The sequence below is a fragment of the Camelina sativa genome, chromosome 19, assembly GCF_000633955.1.
Source record: "Camelina sativa cultivar DH55 chromosome 19, Cs, whole genome shotgun sequence".
NCBI lineage: Eukaryota > Viridiplantae > Streptophyta > Magnoliopsida > Brassicales > Brassicaceae > Camelina > Camelina sativa.
This window is the reverse complement of record NC_025703.1, coordinates 23,949,629-23,973,392: the sequence shown is the minus strand read 5'-3', so window position 1 is coordinate 23,973,392 and position 23,764 is coordinate 23,949,629. Positions and strand designations below refer to the sequence as shown.

General features: G+C 35.9%; 3 protein-coding genes across 5 annotated transcripts; all 3 read left to right on the top strand.

Annotated features, from left to right (window-relative positions):
* Positions 509–3,836, top strand: LOC104767050 (aluminum-activated malate transporter 6-like). Of its 2 annotated transcripts, none has more exons than XM_010491072.2 (6): positions 509–786; positions 1,558–1,695; positions 1,798–2,067; positions 2,429–2,565; positions 2,644–2,790; positions 2,907–3,836. In XM_010491072.2, the coding sequence occupies exons 1-6, from the start codon at positions 528–530 to the stop codon at positions 3,579–3,581; spliced, it is 1,626 nt and encodes a 541-aa protein (XP_010489374.1). In that variant the 5' UTR covers positions 509–527; the 3' UTR covers positions 3,582–3,836. The 2 variants fall into 2 exon arrangements, with proteins under 2 accessions (XP_010489374.1, XP_010489375.1); XM_010491073.2 differs by having other exon boundaries at positions 661–782.
* On the top strand, positions 6,963–7,822 carry LOC104767049 (probable E3 ubiquitin-protein ligase ATL44). The gene has a single exon (XM_010491071.2). The coding sequence runs from the start codon at positions 7,078–7,080 to the stop codon at positions 7,657–7,659; it is 582 nt and encodes a 193-aa protein (XP_010489373.1). The 5' UTR covers positions 6,963–7,077; the 3' UTR covers positions 7,660–7,822.
* Positions 20,171–22,820, top strand: LOC104767048. Of its 2 annotated transcripts, none has more exons than XR_764164.2 (8): positions 20,171–20,260; positions 20,954–20,996; positions 21,091–21,199; positions 21,306–21,343; positions 21,451–21,513; positions 21,644–22,169; positions 22,286–22,318; positions 22,402–22,820. XR_764164.2 is itself a non-coding variant. In XM_010491070.2 (8 exons), exons 1-6 carry the CDS (start codon positions 20,254–20,256, stop codon positions 21,737–21,739), a joined length of 369 nt encoding a protein of 122 aa, XP_010489372.1. In that variant the 5' UTR covers positions 20,171–20,253; the 3' UTR covers positions 21,740–22,169; positions 22,286–22,318; positions 22,402–22,820. The 2 variants fall into 2 exon arrangements, 1 of the variants encoding a protein (XP_010489372.1); XM_010491070.2 differs by having other exon boundaries at positions 20,171–20,273.

Genomic DNA, 23,764 nt, shown 5'->3' with positions numbered 1-23,764 from the left:
AAAAAAAAAAAAAAAAAAAAAAATCTAGTAGAAAACATCTCAAGTGTAGAGAAGGGCGGGTAGCTAGGATTTGACCTTGGAAGGAAGAATGGTGAGCGAGCGAGCGGTAGATGTAATAAATTACGACGCTTTCACACTATCAAAGTCACAAGTCACAAGTCACATTACTCACGAGACACAAAACCATAAAAACTTTTCTTTTCTTTTTTTTTCTATAAAAGATCGAAACTTTTGTTTTTGACATTTTCCTAAAATCTCTCTATGTTTTAGATACGCGCGTAATTAATAACCGCTTTATAATAGGGTCCATTCACAGGTCCACATATGGAACAAAAAAAAAGTTATAATTTAAAAACTTATAAAGTTATTTTGTTAGTGATGATGTGTTGAAGTATTTGCATGAATGGAATAAATGGGGAAAGATAAGCATTTGCAACGTACATACAAAGTAATGACAAAAATCTCTTTTTATTTAATATATATACTACACAACAAGGTTCATCTTAGGAATAATTTAGGGAAACAAAATGGGTCCATTTCATCAGCAAAGCAGAGAGAGGCTTCTCTCGCAGCAGAATAATGAATCCAACTGGTGTTTCCGCGGGGTCGCCAAGTTGTACGAGATGGGACACTCTGATCCTCGGAAGCTCTTCTTCGCCGTCAAGATGGGAATGGCTCTCTCTCTCTGCTCTGTCGTCATATTCCTCAAGGAGCCGCTGCATAATGCTAGTAAATACTCTGTATGGGGCATCCTTACTGTCGTCGTGGTTTTCGAGTACTCCGTAGGTATTTGAATTTCATTCTTGATTTGATTAGATTTGGGAAAGCTTGCTTTGTTGTTTCATGTTTGTATATATTCTTCTAGGTTTTGAGTTTTTTGCACATGTTCGCCGGTAAGCCGTTGGTTCATTCTAATGCTTAACGGGAACTTTACTGATTCCATTTCTTTTATATTTGGATTCAAATCTTTCTATAAAATAGACGCTATGCGTTCATATACCATGCCGACATCTCCTAAAGTATGAAATTAAATGTTTATGTTATTAAAAATAGGTAAGCTGGTCCATACCACCGTTAATATTAATTTTCTTGATTTATTTTTTCCTTATTCAATCTAGTTTTATATTTTCTAGTTACATAATAAATTTTGACTTCATGTATATATATATATATATATATTTGTTTAATGTTGATTGAAAGTATTAATATAATATTTAATAGTTGACTTTTTGAATTAAATATTTTTGGATTTTTTTGTTTTTTTTTGAAATTAAGCATCCTTGAACTTTTTCATATGATTGTTATATGTAAAAGTCTCACATATATATATATATATATAGCATTATCAATGTTTTTTAATATATATATATAATGTTTAATATTGTTTGAGTATCATTATGAGTTTGAAATATTTATTTTTTTTTATATATTTACGAATCATGCTATTTCATATGTTATAATAGACCAGCTTACTAAACATTGAGTACGGAGTTTAGGCTATAACCGATGAGTTGTTATCCGCTTACCGCCTAATATAATTCAAATGTTTATTTGTAGGAGCAACTTTGGTCAAAGGATTTAACAGAGGGATAGGCACATTATCAGCTGGAGGACTTGCGCTTGGCATCGCGAGGCTCTCTGTTTTATCAGGAGAGTTCGAGGAAGCCATCATCATAATCTGCATTTTCCTTGCAGGTTTTTGTTTGCTGCATTTCCCTTGTACTCCTCCTACATGACGGTTTTGAAGATTGATATAGCTAGTAACATTCTCTTTAATTTTGACCTTTGATCTATCAGGTTTCATTGCTAGTTATACGAAACTCCACCCGGCCATGAAGCCGTATGAATATGCATTCAGGGTGTTCTTGTTGACATATTGTATTGTTCTTGTTTCGGGGAACAATACAGGAGATTTCTTCAGCACTGCCTACTACAGGTTTTTGTTTATTGTTGTCGGTGCGACCACTTCTTTGGTTGTGAATATATTCATATTTCCAATATGGGCCGGAGAAGATCTCCATAAACTGGTAGCCAATAATTTCAAGAGTGTGGCTAATTCCCTAGAAGGTAAATAAACATAAACTCAATGGTCCTTCAAACAGAGAATATGAAAGTTTTCAGATGATATGGACCAATCAAATTCCTAAAATGTAAATCATATATTTTTGAGATGAAGATTCTAAATAGATATAATTGAAAAATAATATTATGATTAGTTTGATTTTGAAATTTAACGAGAAAAATTATTTACTAATATGAAATTATGAAGTCTACTAAGAAAAGTAGATGGTGGACAAATCCAGTTTACCGTTTACTTTCAATTAGCCTTTTTGGGGTTTGGTCATTTTATCATTATGTTAGTCTCTCCTTGTAAAGTTTTAGGTTTTGAACTGATATTTCAGGTTTTGTTTTATTTTAAAATATTTAGGATGTGTTAATGGCTACTTGCAATGTGTGGAATACGAGAGAGTACCCTCCAAGATTCTCACGTACCAAACATCTGATGATCCATTATATAGTGGCTACAGGTCCGCTATTCAATCTACAAGCCAAGAAGAATCACTGGTATGCATGTTTGAAGTTGAAACAGTAACTAAAAAGAAATTGCATGTTCTTAGCATTAAGAATTCTTTCTTTATGCAGCTCGAGTTTGCCATATGGGAGCCTCCACATGGACCTTACAAAACGTTTAACCATCCATGGAAAAACTATGTCAAACTAAGTGGTGCATTAAGGCATTGTGCTTTCACCATCATGGCAATACATGGTTGTGTACTTTCAGAGATACAGGTTCCTTAATCCTTATTAAACTATTCCATGAAACCCATGTAAGATGTTTAAAAGCTTACAAGTTTCTACAAACTCGATGATATATGAGAACATTGTATACCTTTGTGATTTGGCAGGCAGCTCCACAGAAACGACAACCTTTTCGTCATGAGCTTCAAAGAGTTGGCAATGAGGGAGCAAAAGTTCTGCGTTTGATTGGAGACAAAGTGGAGAAAATGGAGAAGCTAAGCCCCAGAGAGATTCTAAATGACGTTCAACGTGCAGCAGAGGAGTTACAGATGAAGATAGACAGTAAATCCTACCTTCTTGTCAACTCAGAAAGCTGGGCGGCTACTAAAGAGCAAGCTGAAGCAGGAGAAGGAGAAGAAGAAGAAGCTCACGAGACCAAAGTGATCAAATCCTTAAGTCAGATTTGGGACACTAACAACATCAGCAGCAACAATCAGAATCCAGCCAGTGGTAATGATGGATCTCCGACATGGATGTCAACAGAGAGTATGATGTTAAGAAACCGAGAGACATGGCCAAGCGTGTCCTTCATTGGTGGTTCTGTGGTGAATGATACAGTATATAAAGTATACGAAAGCGCGAGTTCTTTGTCTTTGGCTACGCTTGCTTCCCTTCTCATAGAGTTTGTTGCAAGGCTAGAGAACCTTGTAAGCGCCTTTGAGGAGCTAAGCACAAAAGCAGATTTCAAAGACCTCGTTACTTTTAGCGTGGTTGATCAAGAGGGATTATGGACCAGACTCGTGAGACTCAGGAGACTTAGGAGATACTTTAGCAGAAGCTAAGACTAAATCCTGATCATGTGGTAAATGTTGCCTAATTTTCTCATAATTTCATTTGCTGTTTTCATCTTCTATTTGATCATCTGACTGGTAATGATTATCTTCAGCTCTTTTTCATAGATAAGTGCATAGTAGCATTACCATTGTATACAAAACAAAAAATGTTGTAGACTCAGCTTAGGGTTTATTTGTGTAATGCTTTTATAAATCAATGCCGTGGTGAAGAAGTTAATTATCGAATACCATGTATTAAGTACATTAATTATAGGGTTTTGTGTTTGCCAATTCAATTGTTTTGTTCCAGATACTTCATTAGAGAAGTGGCTTAATTAGAACATGTTGAACAAATAGTAAGACCTAACGTCGTTAAAAACTCAAAATCCCTCTAATTATTTGCCACATTGTTTTATAGCAATGGTTTTCCACCAAACCGGCTAAACTAAAATCGAGTTGAAAAGGAGCTGTAACCAAAGAACAAAGCTTTATAAGTTTGACAAAAGTCACATGTTTAGTTGACGGGCCAAATGATTGAGTAGTCGACTAGTCGCTAGAATCAAAATTAGAGTTCAAGTACGACCAGGCCTTGTATTTTTTTTCTTTCTTACCGTGATAGTTTTTTTTGTTTTCTTTTTGTTTTCTTTCACTGATTAGGAAGTGTTGTAATCCTCTGGAAAATGGAAGATGAAGATAAGATATACTGAGTCAGAATAACTCTTTATCGAATATATAGAAACTTCAAATTCCAGTGGTATGATAGGAAAAGACTACAAAAGTTTCTGTTTGCTTTATAATCTGTATATGTTTTTGGACTGCCCATTATAATGATGCTAAATAATAGAGAGAGTTGATGGATAAGCTATGCGCAGAGGGGAGCACATGGGATATAAAATATCATTTGATATCTAAAAAGATGATAAAAGGGTTCCTTACAAAATCCCTGTGATTGGTACTTCACAGATAACTTAAAACTAAAAGGCATATTCACTTTAAACAGAACAACAAAAAAGATTGATAAACAAATAAAAAAGATAAAGTCGAAGAGACAGACAAGCACATCTGCACCCCATTTTTCATAACTAGGTTTTGTATAACTTTTGGAGTTATAGTGATCATCAGACAAATACTGCAGTTGGCTTTTTGTTGAGATATAATTTATAACTGTATCAGATTAGACTTCAAAATCGATCCCAATATAGGCGTCTAACTGATGAAGTTCTGAATTCGAAACAACACTTAAATGGAAAGTCCCACTTTTACGAATTTTTTTGATTAATTTTAAGGCGAAAACTACCCCAAAAAAAAAACGATATGATATAGTGTTTCTCGTGATTAAATCTGATAAAATTATAGGTTAATGGTAAGGTATAAGAAAAGGGAACAACATTACCTAAACTCTACAGTCTCTACTAATCCAAGACCAAAGCTAAAAAAACCACCAACTTTGGTTAAACAGTTTTTTTTTCCCTTTCTATATCCATTGTTGATTTTTTTTATTTTATATTTGTCTTTTGCTTTGTATTTTGGTAAGATTCACATGTCTTGCATTCATGTAAAGAGACGTTAAAAAATAAAATAAAAAGCAAGTTAGCTAAAGAAAGATTCCATTTCGGATGTCTTTATACTTACAAGTTCTACTGTTTTTATATCGAAAGCTAGAGTCACAAACTTAAGTTGGTTAAAGTTGTATTATGAGCTACACTAAATGCTAAAAGAAGAGGAAAACATTATCAGTTTAAGACATAATCACTTTGATTAGAAAGGAACATGCGTCGATAACTCGATATGGAGAGCTTCCCAACTCTGCTGACCAACTAATCAATTTTTTTTGATAAATAAAAGGTTTAATTGAGACTGGTTTTGATATCTGGTTTAGCATTTCGACACGGTTTAATTGGAACTTGATTCATCTATAAAAGAGTCCAAGTGGTTTGAGGTTTGTTAGACGTGAAAAAAACAAAGTTGTAAATTACTTGGATACAAAAGAATCTCAATCTATTATGGTCATTGGTCAAGGTGTGAACTTCAAATATAAAATGACGAACGAACCTCAAATGTATACAGACGTGTACCTGCGGGTTATTTATTTATTAATTCATTTTTTTTTTGTGCAAACTATTTATTTATTAATTCATAGTATAAAATTTTCACCAATACATTACGTGTCAAATTGTATCCTGTTTCGATTTATATATACGTATATCCTACCAAATTTATTGACACGATGATCCACTTTTAAAGATTTTGTTTTCGATAATAATTGATTTAAATCCAGATCCCACCTATGCCTATACAAAACTTATAAGATCCAAAATCTATTAGTAGAAGACAAATTACACACACACACACACAAAAGTTACTATATATGTTAGAATCAAAATGCGAATTTCGAGCTTCAAAATTATCTCGTGTACCAAAAACAAATGGTCGGTTAATTGGTTGGCAAAAACATTACTAAAAGTTTGTGATGCTAAAATTCTTATTACAAAAATAAAAGTATAATGCAATGAGTAAATAAATAACCAAGTACCAACCAGTAGTGGCCGGTGTTATTTACAAATGCCATGTTCTATTCCACACATTGATCTCTCATTTTTCTTTGTCCTCCTATTTTATTAATTAGGGTTATGACAGAAACAAACACATATTATGAAAAAAATATTTAAATGTAAGAGAATTTAAAAATAAAATAAAAAAGGTCTAATCGAAGGTAGGTTTAGCCGTTTAGGTGAGAAAGGAGCTTACTTATACCTTTTGATAATGTGTTCGTCAAAACTGAACCTATAAAGCCAACCCACCTACCCATCTTTTCTTCTTTATATACTACTATTTACTCCAAATTCTCCTTCGAATTTCAATAAATATATTATTAGTCACCTTCACCTCTCTCTATCCGATTTTTAATACCATAACCATATAAAAACAATTATTTTTATACACATAATGAAAATAAACAAGTCTTGATGATCTCTCACCATCAATTGACTTAGTCGTAAGAGAAATGAACATGCACACACACACACACACAATTTGGAAGTGTAGGAAGAAAAAGAAAAAAAGGGTTTGTGATCTAAGAAGTTGGAGATAGATGTACGCATCTCTTTTGAGAGCAAAATGTTTGTTTCTTAACTGAATTTGTTTCCACACGAAACTACAATACTCTCATTAATTAGGAGACACAAATTGCATGTAAACAAATTAAACACTAATTTAGCCATTAAATTCGAAGGAAAAAAAACACAAGTAAATAATTAGTACTTACTAATTTTGTTTTTCTTCATCCAAACCATGCATGTATTACATTATCATATAGTTTTTGATCTAAATATTAATAATATCTTATTTTGATATACACATATTATTATATATGTATGTATCCTTTATGTGTCTCTATTATTACGTGGATCAAGATTCTTTCTTATCTTCATCACTCCACACATTTTCTTGTCTTCAAACTCACACAAAGAAAAAGGAAAAAAAAAAACTCCAAAGCTCAAAAAAGATGATTCGACCGTCAAGATTACTTGAGACGGCGCCGCCGCCACCACAACCGTCTCAGGAGATGATCGTAGCGGAATCAGACATGGTGGTGATTTTGTCCGCTCTTCTTTGCGCTCTTATATGCGTAGCTGGCCTCGCCGCCGTCGTGCGTTGCGCTTGGCTCCGGAGGTTCACCGGCGGTGGAGATTCTTCGCCGTCTCCGAACAAAGGCTTGAAAAAGAAAGCTCTCCAGTCTCTACCAAGATCCACTTTCACCGTCGCGGAATCTACCTCCGGCGGCGGTGACGACGGAGACACGACGGAATGTGCTATTTGTCTCACTGAGTTCGCCGACGGTGAAGTGATAAGAGTGCTTCCTCTATGTGGCCATTCTTTCCACGTGGCGTGTATAGACAAATGGCTGGTTTCTAGGTCGTCTTGTCCTTCTTGTCGCCGGATTCTTACGCCGTTGAGATGTGACCGGTGTGGTCACGCTTCCACGGCGGGGGTGAAAGATCAAGCTCATCGTCATCAACATCAACATCAACATCAACATCATCACCAACACTCTTCTTCTACTACCATCCCTACGTTTCTTCCTTAACACTAATTTTTGTTTTTATTATGGGCAATAATAAGTAGTTGCATAATTAAGTATGTGTAAAGTGAGTTAAAAATAGGATTAGAGATCTCTTTTTCTTGTTTTTGTTAATCCACTGTACTTAATCAAATCTCAGATGGAGTTCAAGTTTCGAGATGTTTGTTTGTGTTTTTTTCCAAAAATCTAATTTACAAGAAGAGTGAAATACTCAATATAGATTAGATTATTTGATTAGACAGCTAATGGAGTCGGCCATGTGAGCTTATCTGAGAGGCAAACAAAACCTAAGCACTACTCCTCGGTCCCTCCGAAATTACCTAAGTTCCTTTTCAGGGGAAATAATTGATTGTTTTCTACTTTTCTTACTTTTGGATAAAATTGTTATGGGTTTTGCAATCAATTGTATAAGAACAAAGTTGTGTTTCTTTAATGCTGACATCTTCCACAATTTTAACAATTACTATTGGGGATATCATTATTGTACACCATCTCATCCATTTTAAACTTTTTTTTTTCTTCACTAGAAACACAAAACTTAAATTAAAAAAAAAAATTATCATCTAGAAAATTAATCCAATAGAAAATATACTACATAAGTCAAAATAGTCACAAAACCGGTCGTTGCACCAAAAAAAAAAAAAGGGTCACAAAACCGGTAACTTAATACTGTATAAATAATGCATAAAACTTGAGAAATTCAAATAAAATAAAACAAATAAAATTTTCTAAAGTATTTAGTAAAATGGAACAAAGGGAATAGATCGTATTCTCTATTTCCTCTTTAAGAAATTAAAAAGAAAAATACTTAGTTTCACTCCTAAGATAAAATTTGTTGTTCACTTCTTCATTTCCAACTAATCAGAATTTTCTATAAATAAATCAAAATTAAATTAAAAAGCAAAATAAATTAAGTAAACAAATTCTATACTTTTAATTAAGGAAAGTTAAATATAGATTTGGTTTAAATTTTACAATTAGAACAAAATTATGTATCGGTTTGGGTTTACAAATAAGATGATTAGGGTTTAGATTTAATAATTAAAACGAAATTATATGTTGGTTTGGGTTTACAAATGAAGTGGTTAGGGTTTAGATTTTATAATTATAACGAAATTATATGTTGGTTTGGGTTTACAAATGAAGTGGTTAGGGTTTAGATTTTATAATTAAAGCGAAATTATATGTCGGTTTGGGTTTACAAATGCAGTGGTTAAGGTTTAGATTTTATAATTAAAGCGAAATTATATGTCGGTTTAGGTTTATAAAAGAGCGGTTTGAGTTTTTAATTTTATAATAATGTATATAGATTTTGTTTCCTTATTTTATAAATAAGTGAATGAATAGGTTATTAAATGTATTATGACATATCATATTCTTATTGGTTAAAATAAGGAAAAGTGAACAAAATGGTTCACTTTAGGGGTAAACCCAAGAATAGGAGGTGTCCTATATATTGTGTTATTGGGGCAAACATGTTGTTTGTCTGTTCAAGAAGAATTTTCAGAACTAAGGCGAATAAGCTTTTAGGTTCTTTGGGTTTTTGGGTAGATTAAGAATTGGTCAGTGACAAGTCGTGTTGATTATGTGTAAATATGATTAAAACTCCTTGTAAGGTTGTTTAAGAGATTCTTAATAAGAGAAAAAAATCTTTTCATTATTGGCTGCATCTTCATTTTTACAATTGGTATCGGAGCAGTCAACCGACGAGAGCTCTATACTCGCTATAGGTTGAGATCTTGGGATATCAGTCTGGTAAAGGAATTCCATTCAAGGAAGATGACATGAGTGATCAGTTGCAAGAGATAAAAGATAACATGTACTTGATGGTAAAAAACTTTGGAAAGCTCTCAAGCGTGTTTAAAAAGGATAGGAACGAGAGTTAGCTCGCTGGAATCAAAGTGATACAGAGAGGTCTTGTTCTAGGCCAAATAGATATGAGAAAGAAAAAGTTGATCGGAGAAAAGAGATTCAGTGTCTTGAATGTGGTGGTTTTGTTCATTACAAACTTGACTGTCCAATGGTTAAGGGCAAGGAGATGAAGTGCTTTGAATGTAAAAGAATTGGACATTTGAAATCTGAATGCCCAAACATGGTGAAAGGAAATAGTAAGACATTTGTTAGCTTTAGTGATTCGAATCAGAGAGTAATGGGGATGAAGAAGAAGGACGAATGTTGAATCTTTTTGCATACAATGCTAAGAGTGATGATATAGCTGATGAAAGCTCAGATGATGATGATGAAGAGTCGATTTCAAAAGAGAGCTATTGTATTTTGTACGACAACTAGGTCCAGTTGTGCAACGAAAAATTGGTTCTTATAAAGAAAAAGCTGCGTTTGGAAGCCAAAGTCAGTATGCTTGAAGAAAATAATTATGAAGGATTGATTGGTGAGGAACTTCCTTCTTCTGGATAAGAAGTATTAGAAAAGAAAGGGAAGGCACTTCAAGAAAAGTATGGTTTGGAAAAAAAAATAGCAACAATTCTGGAAAGAGAGCTGAATGAGAATCACAAGAAGATTAGGATGTTGTATAATGGTGGCAAGAAACTTGATGAGATACTATCTATGGGAATTGTAGGATCTCAGCATCGAGGTCTGAGTTTTCACAAAGAGGAAACTGTTGAGTTGTTGTCTCGTGATAAATCAGTAAGCTTCGTTAAGAGCAATGTAAATCATGAAGCTGAATCAAATATTCTGGAAAAAGTGGTTCAACAGAAGGTCTTTGTTGCACCAACCAGGAACATACAACATCAACCTATATCTGCTCATGAGCGAAAAGGTTGGACTAAATCCAAACGAGGACAAAGGATTTATGAATGTTATCATTGTGGTAAAACTGCTCATGTCATATCTTTTTGTTACAATTTTAAGAACAAGATCAATGAGCTTTGGATGGCAAGAAAGTGTTTTATTGATCCCTATCATTTTTCTAGAGTCTGGGTGGCTAAAAAACATCTGTACAATAAAAAATTTAAGAATGATGAGAAAAAGTATGATCAAGGTTGTAGAGAGTCTGAGGAATTCAATCTATGCTGCAATCTCTCAAAGATAATCACTGAAGATGATGTTGGGGTTAAACCTCAGGTTCTACAAAAGCATGTTACAGAACCACCTGTACAAGAAAAAGTCACAACTGAATCAACTAGATCAATACTAATGATTGAATGATGAATCATCAGGACTCTTAGCTATATCTAAACAATTGCAAGGTCAAAAGAATCACTCTGCTGCAGTTGCATTTGTTGAGGAAACCACTCGTCAATGTTCAGATGAAGTGTTGCAACATTGTTTTGTTTCAAAGGTTGATTGTTCAAAAAGAATTTTCAGAACTAAGGCGAATAAGCTTTTAGGTTCATTGGGTTTTTGGGTAGATTAAAAATTTGTCAGTGACAAGTCCTGTTGGCTATGTGTAAATCTGATTAAACACTCCTTGTAAAATTGTTTAAGAGATTCTTAATAAAAGATGAAGTTTTTTTGATTATTGGTTGCATCTTCGTTTTTACATAAAAACAATATAACTATAAATAAATAAATAAAATATAAGACAAAAAACAGCTTTTGAAAATGGTTTATAACGTGACAACTGATTTTGGCGTGGCAATTGGTAGGATTATTAAGTACTAACTCTAACATGGTAGTCAAACTAACTAGCACCCATTAATTGAACTAGTCGTAGTGTTAGTACTTACTAATTTAGTGTATGTAGGCCCAATTTGCAAAGGAAGTTAACAAGCACAAGTCAAGACAAAGTTGACTGTACATTCTACAACAACTCTCCTCCAAAACCAATTTGAAGTTCTACAAGATAAGGATGAAGACTAAGCTATTCTACAACTGTATTCTTGAGAGATGAGTCACCAAATTCTAGATTGTTCTTTAGAGACTCTATATAAGACAATGTGACTCAATATTGTAAAGCATCTTGAAATCATAATAAAGAAACAGAGTTTTACAAAGCTTGTTATTTGTATTCATGGTATCAGAGCCATTGTAAAACCCTCACAAGTGCTTCAATGGCTACTGCATATCATTTTCCTGATAACATTCATGTTACTAGTACTATCACTATCAAACTAAACAACACCAACTATCTTCTTTGGAAAACATAATTTGAGTCTCTCTTGTCTTGCCAAAAGCTCATCGGGTTCATTAATGGCACCTTCATAGCTCCGCCGCGTACCACCTCGTCTGCAACCGGCAACACTGCCACAGAGGTCCCTAATCCGCAGTATGAGTCCTGGTTCTGCACAGATCACTCATTCACTCATGGCTTTTAGGAACCTTGTCAGAAGAGGTAATCGGGTATGTTCACAATCTCATTACCTCTAGAGATATCTGGCTTTCTTTAGCTGAAAACTTCAACAAGAGTAGCATAGCTAGAGAGTTTACTCTTCGTCGTAGTTTGTGGGTTCTAGAGAAAAAAGATATGACCTTTGCTGCATATTTGTCGTGAGTTTATTGCTATTTGAGATGCTTTAAGCTCTATTAGGAAACCCATTGACAAGTCTCTTAAGATCTTCGGGTTCTTGAATGGGTTAGGTCGTGATTATGACCCAATCACGACTGTGATTCAAAGTTCTCTGAGTAAACTCAATCCACCTAGCTTTGGTGATGTTGTATCTAAAGTAGAAAGCTTTGACACCAAGCTTAGGTCCTACAGTGTTCCTGAATCGGTCACTTTACACCTAGTCTTTCATGCTCAACAATCAGGATACGACAACCAATCTAGAGGAGGCTATCGTGGCAGAGGTAGATCTGGTCACAACAGAGGTGAAACTCGGATTTTTGTTTGGTGAATGATATGATGAAAGAGATGGAATGATATGATGATCAGGTGGAAGGTGTTTCAATTACCCTTATGCAGTTGTAATATAAGAGATGTCAAACCATAATGAGTGTGATGCAAGCAATCAGGATGTGAATACTCATCTAAGTCAAGCCAAATATAAAGGATGTTTGTCACTAACAACCTAATGAAGATTAAGAAATGCAAAATGAAAACCTACTAAAAACAGGGTACTAAATGCAAAATAAACAGAATGATTAAAGCAATAATGAAATGAAACAGGAACAGGAATTATAGTAAACAAACTAAGTGATGCCACATGATTAAACAAAAACTAAATGAATGCAACAGGAAATGCAACTAGAATGAAACAGGGAATGAAACAGAAAGATGCAGAACATAAAACAGGAACTCTGGAAGGAGCTCGAGCAAGCACTCGATCGGTTGCTCGATCGAGTGGATGGTCGAGTTTATGAGCGAATGCCAGAAACAGAGCAAATATTGAAACAAAGCAAACAACAATCAATTAACAATGCTTAAAAAGGAAATCAATAAACAAAGAAATGTCTTAAGGATGGATTAATGAGCTGGATTCAAGCTATGATTATCTAAAACTGGTCAACAAACCTCAATCAAACATGAGCCATCTCTAGACAATTATCTCCTAATACAAGTTAATCCAATCTCTTGGCAATAACAATCAAGCTAAGATATTCCCAGTCTAGCTCTCACTAGCAAAGATCATATAAAAGCAGACATTAAACAACAGATCATTAAAGTCAAAAATCAACAAAACATCTAATCTCTTAGCATGCTTCATGATAATCTCTAGATCTATCCTTATCTAACAACTTAGACATTGGTATGATGCTAAGAAGCTTAAGATCTAACCTTACCCTCTTGGATATAAGATTAGCATAGAGCATATCTAGCCTAGAAGAGATCTATAACANTGTCTTAAGGATGGATTAATGAGCTGGATTCAAGCTATGATTATCTAAAACTGGTCAACAAACCTCAATCAAACATGAGCCATCTCTAGACAATTATCTCCTAATACAAGTTAATCCAATCTCTTGGCAATAACAATCAAGCTAAGATATTCCCAGTCTAGCTCTCACTAGCAAAGATCATATAAAAGCAGACATTAAACAACAGATCATTAAAGTCAAAAATCAACAAAACATCTAATCTCTTAGCATGCTTCATGATAATCTCTAGATCTATCCTTATCTAACAACTTAGACATTGGTATGATGCTAAGAAGCTTAAGATCTAACCTTACCCTCTTGGATATAAGATTAGCATAGAGCATATCTAGCCTAGAAGAGATCTATAACAAACAAGCTTGACCAATCTAAACAACCACAACCATCATCCAGCCTAACCCATCCTTAAGATCCTAAACAACTACTCACAAACACAAAACATGATAAACAAAGTCATAAACCCAGAAATCAATGAAACTTGCATGTTTAAAAAGATGAGATGAAGATCTACAATATTGAAGAAGAAATCAAACTCAAATTCTTAATACTTTGAAAGTTATGAAACCAACAAGTATCAAAGATTTCTTAGAAAAATAAACAAAAATGGCTAAAGATCTAAGCAATAAAAAGCAAAAAGGAATAATTCCCAAAAAGGGTAAATACTAGGTCTAGGAATGTACTCTCTAAAAAATCTCTCCTTTTGTGGCTGCAGAGTACAAGGCCTTTTATAGGAAAAGGAAGGGAAACCCTAAAAATGCTAAAAGACAAAATAAGTGGGCGGCTCGGTCAACTCGACCAGGTGCTCGGTCGAGTGCTGGTCGAGTGGCTTCTTCTTTTGCTTCTCCCATCCGGTCGAGTCCTTCTCCGCACACGGCCGAGTGCTTGGTCGAGTGGACTTCCGGACCTTGATTTTTCAGCTCCAAATCCCTTGTTTCCTTCTCTTGACAGCTCCAATCTGCTTCAGCATCACTTCTATGCTCCTTAGGATCCAAAATCACCTGTTTATGCAAGAAACTATGCAAATGCAATGCAAATCTACTCTAATGCATAAACAGTTCTAAAACTATGCAATAATGGACAAATGAGATAGAAAATAATGCAAAAGATGTGAATATACTAAGGGAAAACAGGGCAAAATATATGAACATCAAGAGGACGTGGTGGTTATTCTTCACGAGGCAGAGGGTTCTCTCAACACCAGTCCAGTTCTCAAGTGAATGAAGACCGACATATCTGTCAGATTTGTGGGTGTGTTGGTCATATGGCGTATGATTGTTACAATCGGTTTGATAACAACTATCAACGTCCTGATGTTGCTCAAGTTTTTTCGTCTCTGCAAGTTTCTGATGGTAATGATTGGGTCACACACTCCGGTGCGACATCTCATGTCACTCCCTCCACTGGTAACCTGCAGACCGCGACAACCTACACTAGCAATGATATTTTGCTAGTTGGAGACGGAGCCTATCTTCCCATCACTCATGTTGGATCCACCACCATTACTTTGACTGCTGGTACAGTCTTATTAAATGATGTTTTGGTGTGTCCTGATATGCAAAAGTCTCTAATCTCTGTCTCTAAGTTATGTGATGATCTTCCTTGTGGGATTTGGTTTGACTCTAACAAAGTATGTATTGTTGATATACCCACTCAGAAGATGGTGGCAAAGGGTCCTCGAAGTAGTGGACTTTATGTGTTGGGGAATGGTGAATTTGTAGCCTTTTTCTCTAACCGTCAATGTGCAGCTTCAGAAGAAACTTGGCATCACAGGCTTGGACATTAAAATTCTCAGATTCTTCAACAACTTAAGACCATCAAGGAGATAATTTTCAATAAGAGTAGAACCACCTCCATTTGTGAGCCTTGCCAGATGGGGAAGAGTAGTAGATTTCAGTTTTTTTCTTCGGATTCACGTGTTTTGTGTCCCCTAGATCTAATACATTGTGATCTATGGGGACCATTCCCAGTTGTATCAAATCAAGGATTAAAATACTATGCTATTTTTGTGGATGATTTGTCAAGGTTCACTTGGTTCTATCCAATGAAAGCTAAATCTGAGTTCATTGTTATCTTCAAGATATTTTAGAAAATGGTTGAAAATCAATTCAAGACAAAGATAAAGGTATTTTAGAGTGATGGAGGTGGAGAGTTTACAATTAATCTCTTAAAATAACATTTGTCAGATAATGGAATCATTCATCGCATATCTTGTCCTTACACTCCTCAGCAAAATAGAGTTGCAGAACGAAAACATAGACATCTAGTGGAGCTTGGCATATCGATGTTGTTCCACAGTCATACTCCACTTCATCACTAGGTCGAAGCTTTCTTCACAACGAGCTTCATCACAAACCTGCTTCCTTTGGCAAGTCTCGATAACCACAGTACAGTCCCTATGAGTTCCTGTTTAACAAAAACCGAACTATGCCATGCTAAGAGTGTTTGGTTATGCCTGCTATCCCTGCCTCAGACCAATGGCCACACACAAATTTGATCCAAGGTCTTTACAATGCGTTTTTCTGGGATATCACACTCAGTATAAAGGATATAGATGCCTTTATCCACCAACAAGTAAGGTCTATATCTNGGACGTGGTGGTTATTCTTCACGAGGCAGAGGGTTCTCTCAACACCAGTCCAGTTCTCAAGTGAATGAAGACCGACATATCTGTCAGATTTGTGGGTGTGTTGGTCATATGGCGTATGATTGTTACAATCGGTTTGATAACAACTATCAACGTCCTGATGTTGCTCAAGTTTTTTCGTCTCTGCAAGTTTCTGATGGTAATGATTGGGTCACACACTCCGGTGCGACATCTCATGTCACTCCCTCCACTGGTAACCTGCAGACCGCGACAACCTACACTAGCAATGATATTTTGCTAGTTGGAGACGGAGCCTATCTTCCCATCACTCATGTTGGATCCACCACCATTACTTTGACTGCTGGTACAGTCTTATTAAATGATGTTTTGGTGTGTCCTGATATGCAAAAGTCTCTAATCTCTGTCTCTAAGTTATGTGATGATCTTCCTTGTGGGATTTGGTTTGACTCTAACAAAGTATGTATTGTTGATATACCCACTCAGAAGATGGTGGCAAAGGGTCCTCGAAGTAGTGGACTTTATGTGTTGGGGAATGGTGAATTTGTAGCCTTTTTCTCTAACCGTCAATGTGCAGCTTCAGAAGAAACTTGGCATCACAGGCTTGGACATTAAAATTCTCAGATTCTTCAACAACTTAAGACCATCAAGGAGATAATTTTCAATAAGAGTAGAACCACCTCCATTTGTGAGCCTTGCCAGATGGGGAAGAGTAGTAGATTTCAGTTTTTTTCTTCGGATTCACGTGTTTTGTGTCCCCTAGATCTAATACATTGTGATCTATGGGGACCATTCCCAGTTGTATCAAATCAAGGATTAAAATACTATGCTATTTTTGTGGATGATTTGTCAAGGTTCACTTGGTTCTATCCAATGAAAGCTAAATCTGAGTTCATTGTTATCTTCAAGATATTTTAGAAAATGGTTGAAAATCAATTCAAGACAAAGATAAAGGTATTTTAGAGTGATGGAGGTGGAGAGTTTACAATTAATCTCTTAAAATAACATTTGTCAGATAATGGAATCATTCATCGCATATCTTGTCCTTACACTCCTCAGCAAAATAGAGTTGCAGAACGAAAACATAGACATCTAGTGGAGCTTGGCATATCGATGTTGTTCCACAGTCATACTCCACTTCATCACTAGGTCGAAGCTTTCTTCACAACGAGCTTCATCACAAACCTGCTTCCTTTGGCAAGTCTCGATAACCACAGTACAGTCCCTATGAGTTCCTGTTTAACAAAAACCGAACTATGCCATGCTAAGAGTGTTTGGTTATGCCTGCTATCCCTGCCTCAGACCAATGGCCACACACAAATTTGATCCAAGGTCTTTACAATGCGTTTTTCTGGGATATCACACTCAGTATAAAGGATATAGATGCCTTTATCCACCAACAAGTAAGGTCTATATCTCAAGACATGTGGTGTTTGATGAGACAAGTTTTCCATTTACTGAACAATACAAGTCTCTGATTCCTACATATACTACGCCTCTTCTGCAAGCTTGGCAAGCATCCACTGCAATATCAACCTTAAATGTTGAAACATCTGTCTTGTCACCGGTATATCAATCACCAATGCTGAAACCTACAACAAACCAAGTCAACAATCATGCTCCTGCATACATTCCTGGACATGATGACAATCACATTCTTAGTGAAAGTGACGGTTCTACAAGTGATGAGGCTAACAATTCTACCAGTGAAGAAGCTGACACCTCCACTACAGAAGAGGAAGAAGAGCATGGCGAACAACAAGAAGAGCCTCAAGTCGACAACATCCACCCCATGACCACTAGAAAAAAGGCAGGAATTCATAAGCCTAACACTAGGTCTGTTCTCCTTACTTCAAGATTTGCTCCTGCAAAACCTAAGAATATTGCAGAAGCACTAAAACATCCTGGCTGGAATGATGCTACACATGATGAGATAACAACAATTCACATGTTACATAATGATGCTACACATGATGAGATAACAACAATTCACATGTTACATACATGGGATTTGGTTGAACCCACAGAGGATAGGAACATCTTAGGATGCAAATGGGTTTTTAAAACCAAACTCAAGTCGGATGGATCTGTTGAAAAGCTCAAAGCTCGGCTTGTGGCCAAGGGTTTTGATCAGGAGGAAGGTTTGGATTCATCTTGAAACATTTAGTCCTGTAGTAAGAACGGCAACCATTCGAATGGTCCTTGATGTTGCAACTACAAAAGACAGGGCAATAAAACAGCTTGATGTCTCAAATGCGTCTCTTCATGGAGAACTACAAGAACCAGTTTTCATGTTGCAGCCTCCGGGTTCTGCCGATGAGAAGAGACCATCTCATGTGTGTCACCTAACGAAAGCTCTTTACGGCCTCAAACAAGCCCCTAGAGCATGGTTTGACACATTCAACAAATATTTGATTGAGTTTGTGTTCACCTGCAGCAAATCGGATCCTTCTCTATTCACTTATCACAAAAATGGTAAGTCATTGGTATTGCTAATCTATGTTGATGACATGCTTCTCACAGGGAATGATCAAGATCTTTTACAAACTCTGCTCATATCTCTGAACAAGAGGTTTTCCATGAAGGATCTTGGAGCTCAAAGTTACTTTCTTGGAATTGAGATTCAGAAATGCTCTTCTGGGTCCTTTCTTCATCAGATAGCATATGCTTCAGACATACTACACCAAGATGTTATGTCTAACTGAAACCCTATGCCTACCCCACTTCCACAAAATCTGGTCAAGCTGAACTCTGAACCTTTCTCCGAGCCAACGTACTTCAGAAGTCTTGCAGGAAAGCTCCAATACCTCACAATCACAAGGCCTGACATTCAGTTTGTCGTGAACTTTGTGTGCCAACGGATGCACGAACCAACAGTCTTTGACTTTGGACTTCTCAAACGCATCCTTCGATATATTAAAGGCACTCTGCATATGGGGATATATCTATAGAAAAGCTCAAACTTATCTCTTTCCGCTTACTGTGACAGAGATCATGCCGGCTGTAAGAAGACTCGACGCTCTACCACCGGCTTTTGTGTTCTTCTTGGTCCCAACCTGATAAGCTGGTCAGCTAGAAGATAAGAAACGGTTTTAAATTCCTCAACTGAGGCTGAATATAGAGCTTTGACTGCTATTGCTCATGAAAACACTTGGCTCTCATTCTTTCTCCGTGATTTGAAGATCTCGCAACAGTTTCCTACCCTGCTGCAGTGTGACAACCTCTCTGCCGTTTACTTGAGTGCCAATCCAGCACTTCACAAACATTCCAAACACTTCGACACTGACTTCCACTACATCAGGGAACATGTCGCACTTGGGCACATTGAGACAATCCATTTTCCAGCTCAGCTTCAACTGGCTGACATATTCACTAAGTCATTACCAAGGAGAGAGTTTGAAGATCTTCGGCGCAAACTTGGTGTTGGTGTTTCACCCACCACAAGTTTGAGGGGGAATATAGGATAGATAAGCAAAATGGGCCAGAAAACAATCCAACAAGACAAAGGCCCAATTTACAAACCAAGTCAATAAGCACAAGTCAAGACAAAGTTGATTGTCCCTTCTGCAACACCTCTTCTCCAAAACCAGTTTGAAGTTCTACAAGATAAGGATGAAGTCTAAGCTATTTTACAGCTGTATCCTTGAGAGATGAGTCACCAAATTCTACATTGTTCTCTAGAGACTATATATAAGATAATGTGACTCAATATTGTAAAGCATCTTGAAATCATAATAAAGAAACAGAGTTTTACAAAGCTTGTTATTTGTCTTCAGTTTTAAGCTAAAATAGGTAAAATTTGTACATGAATTGGCCAAAGTTTGTAGTTTTGACTTTTTGTATACAACTGAACTCTGAGCTGAATTAGCAAATATGTTTAAAATCAGATTCCAATAGAAATTTGATTTTAGAGGGCTTTTTAGGCCCAAACTGATTGAATTTTGATGGATCAGTTTCATTTCTCATGGAAAGTCTCTAGAGCGGTCTTAGGTCTTTGTAACACAAAACGTGGTCTCTCTCACTCTCACCGCTCGGACATCAAAGTCAAAATTCAGAAAACCAACCGAACCAAACCCGGTTTATTGAATGACATTTCACTGTTTTGTTTGCCTCTTTCGCTCTTGTTTCCAGCGTTTTTGCAAGTGAACGGTACTACTAGAAGACATTGTTGGCGTTCAGTGTTCTCTCTCTCTCAACATCGTCTGAAACAAAAAAAATCAACAATGTCGCGTAAGGTTTCTAGGTTAATTCAATCTTCTTCTTTCTCTACTCAATGCCGTTCCTCTGTTTGTTTCTTTTCTCTGTTTCGGATTTTGTTGTTAGGGTTTTCCGTACAACTCTTATTTCTAATTCTAGGTGAATTGCACATCAATCAACAACTGTTAATGCTTGTCTTCGTAATCGGTTTTTCTAGAGACCTTTAGACCCATAAGATCGCCAATGCTCTAAAGGCTCCACCTTTTTTTTTCCCATTAGACCTCTGTTTGTTTCTAGGTGACTTCTCACATAGATTTTGTGTTTATGTTTAGCTTAGTATCGTTTTCACAAAGACCATTAAACCCATGAATGCTCCAAAGGCTCCACCTTTTTTCCATTAGAGATGAACCCACAAGACCACCAATGCTCGAAAGGCTCCACCTTTTCTCCATTAGAGATGAACCCATAAGACCATTAGACCTCTGTTTGTTTATGTTTGTCTAAACTGTCGGTTTTTCCAGAGAACATTAATACCATAAGATCGCCAATGCTGGAAAGGCTATATCTTTATTCCTTAGAGATGATAATACATGCGAATCTGGTTTTGAAATTTGCTTTGTTATATACTTTACTAAATTGAAATTGCATGTGTTTTGTTTTTTTAAAGCTCCCATCTTTATATATGATGTTGAAGACTAAGAGAATACCTAAATATATATATCACAGGATCAAGAGCATCATGGGATTCTTGGGCTCCATTCTCTTGAAGGTAACATTTTCTTGCCTCTTTTGTTCTTTTTTCTTTGTTTTGTTTGATCTTTTGGTAAACCATGAACTGAAATTGAATGGGAAATAAACTGCAGTATTATGGCAGGAGAGATTTATCTTCTCAGGGGAGGAAGGGACTGTTCTGGAGAGCTTTTGTTCAAGCTTCTAAGACAAATGCAATATTTGGTCTTGGATTCTTCACGCGTATGTGACTGTAAAGGATCTTTTCGGGTATTGATTAGTTTATGGCTGTAGTTTTTGTTTTGCTTGTGAAGATTTATCAGTGTTCTTTATTGTCTTCTTCCCTCAGATGCTGATTTATACTCTAATTCAGATGAAGCGGAAGAGGTATAAGCACATTGATCCCAATATGTTCGTTAGCTTTTCTTTTTTTTATAAATAGATAGACGGTTATGGTTGATTTTAAACTTGTGTACACTCTCGGATTTCTCAAGACTAAGAAGCTTATGGCTGGGATGGATTCTTTGAGCGAGTCATTGGAGAAGTTAATGGCTCGGGTAAGCAAAAAAATTGCAATTTTCTGAATTGGAAAGGATACAGAGTTATGGTTTGATATCTTCTAATGCTTCTTCCTCTGATTTTTCTCATGTTTTTTTTTTTTTTTTTTTTTTTTTTTTTNTAAATTAGATTCAAAGAAAAGATGGCGTTTTTACATCAAGTGCAACGAGTGTGGTTTTTGCGTTTTCTTTGAAAGATTTTTCTCATGTTTCAGTCTATGTATGAAACATGAGAAAAATCTTTATGGGTTGCAAGAAACGGTGTTATTGCATCTCAAGTTGTCTAGAGGTAATCAAGAAACGGTGTTATTGCATCCAGAGCCGGCGCTGACTATTTATGGAATAGAGAGGCTGGGAATCAAACCCTGGTGCAGGTCACTGAAAACCTGCTGCTTTACCATCAGACCAAGAGAACTTTTCAGAAAAACAGGCCGATTAATTATTATATTATCTGACGGCCGCAAGCACCTGCTTGCCCTGCTTGTACTCCTGGCCGGCTCTGATTGCATCTCAAGTTGTTTTATTTTGAAAAGACACACTTTATGGGTTGATTTCTAAATGTCCTGGCTCCACCTGATTTGCCATTGTTTCAGTTGGCTGAGATTCTCTCAATCATAAGAAGTCGTTCAAGCAACATAAGAAAGCCGTTCGATGAGGTAAGCAAGAGAAATGGTGTTATATATGCAGTTGTTTTATTTTAGAAAGTTAGAAAGATAACCTTTATATGGTTGATCTGAACATCTGCGGCCACCTGATGTTTCTCTTGTTTCAGTCCACTATGGCTAAAGTGAAGTCCATCCTAGAGGTAAAAAAGAAATGGTTAATAGACACAATTATGCTCCATATGTAATGTATCCACCTGATTTTTTTTTTTTCATCTTATTTCAGTCACAGATAGGATTTGAAAAAAGTGGAGATCTGAATCTAAGGCAGCAGCAGCACGTTGAAAAAAGCTAAGAGAAATTAATGTGATATGGTGCAGATAATGAAGGCAGAATATGGAAATAAGTAGCTCAAGATTGATGAGTCTGAGTCTCACCTTGTTTAACTCTTTAACTTCTAATTTTTGTTCGTAAATTACTAAATAGTAACTATTTTAAGTGTTAAACCTTGAAATATGTATCAACCATTGAGTAACATTATCAATTCAACCCTTGTATGGAATTATGTAGTTATTTCCAAAGTTAACAGTTATTCTGGACTTGATCAGTAATTTCTTTAAGATTTCAAAAGAAACGAGAACTGAATAACATTTCCTAACAAACCAAGACGATTCTTGAAAAATAATTGACACATGGATGAACACAATTGTGATACATTCTTGGACCAAGCTATGAGAATACTATATAGAAAGATTCTCGGATATTGGATACAGCAAAACTGGTTATCAAAATGGTACAAGTGCCAAAGAAGAAAGAGTACACAATAATATAATTCTAGTCTTCCTAATCACTTGTGTTGGACTTTTGGTGTTGAAAGGTCAGATTTCGTCAGGAGTGGTTCAGCGGATCACCATATTGCTCTGTTTTCTCTGGAGACTTGCTGAAGAAGCATATACATAGTTGACTTTACTCTTCTTGGGCTTGGTCTTTCTTGCTTCCACAAGATCATTCATGACTCAACTCCAGTATGAAAGGATATTACGGAAGATACGCATAGTTTTACACATATATTTGTTGTTGTAGAATAGTTACTTGCTCTGGAAGCAAAAAAAAACCCTAGTAGTGATATGTATATTAACTCGGCCCATTAAGATCCCTAAAATTTCTCAATTCTCACTGTTTTTGTTTGCCTTATGTATCCCCTCTTATTTCCATCGTTTCAAGTTGACAATCAATCTCGCGCAGAGAATTTTCTAGGTCTGCTCAGTTTTCTTTCTACAGGTTAATGTCTGTTTCTTTCTTCGATTTTGTTGTTCGAATTTTTTTATTTTTTTTAGGTCAATTCGCAAATCAACAGGTGTACGTTTGTGTTAGAATCTTAAAATATTTGTTCTATCTTGTTAACCGTGTGTTTTTATTTTATGATACTACATTGCCATCTGTATTAAGAACCTCTAAAAATTTCTCTTTCAGGAGGATAAGAAAAAGATCATTGAGAGGGACTGGTTATGGTCTTATATTAGGATTAGCATTCTGCGAAATACGTAAGTGGCTGTAAACTAAAGAACTTGGGGTTGTAGGAAATTTAGATTATGGTTGTAGCTGTGTGTTTTTTTTTTTTTTTTTTATTCGAAAGAAGCTTATCATTT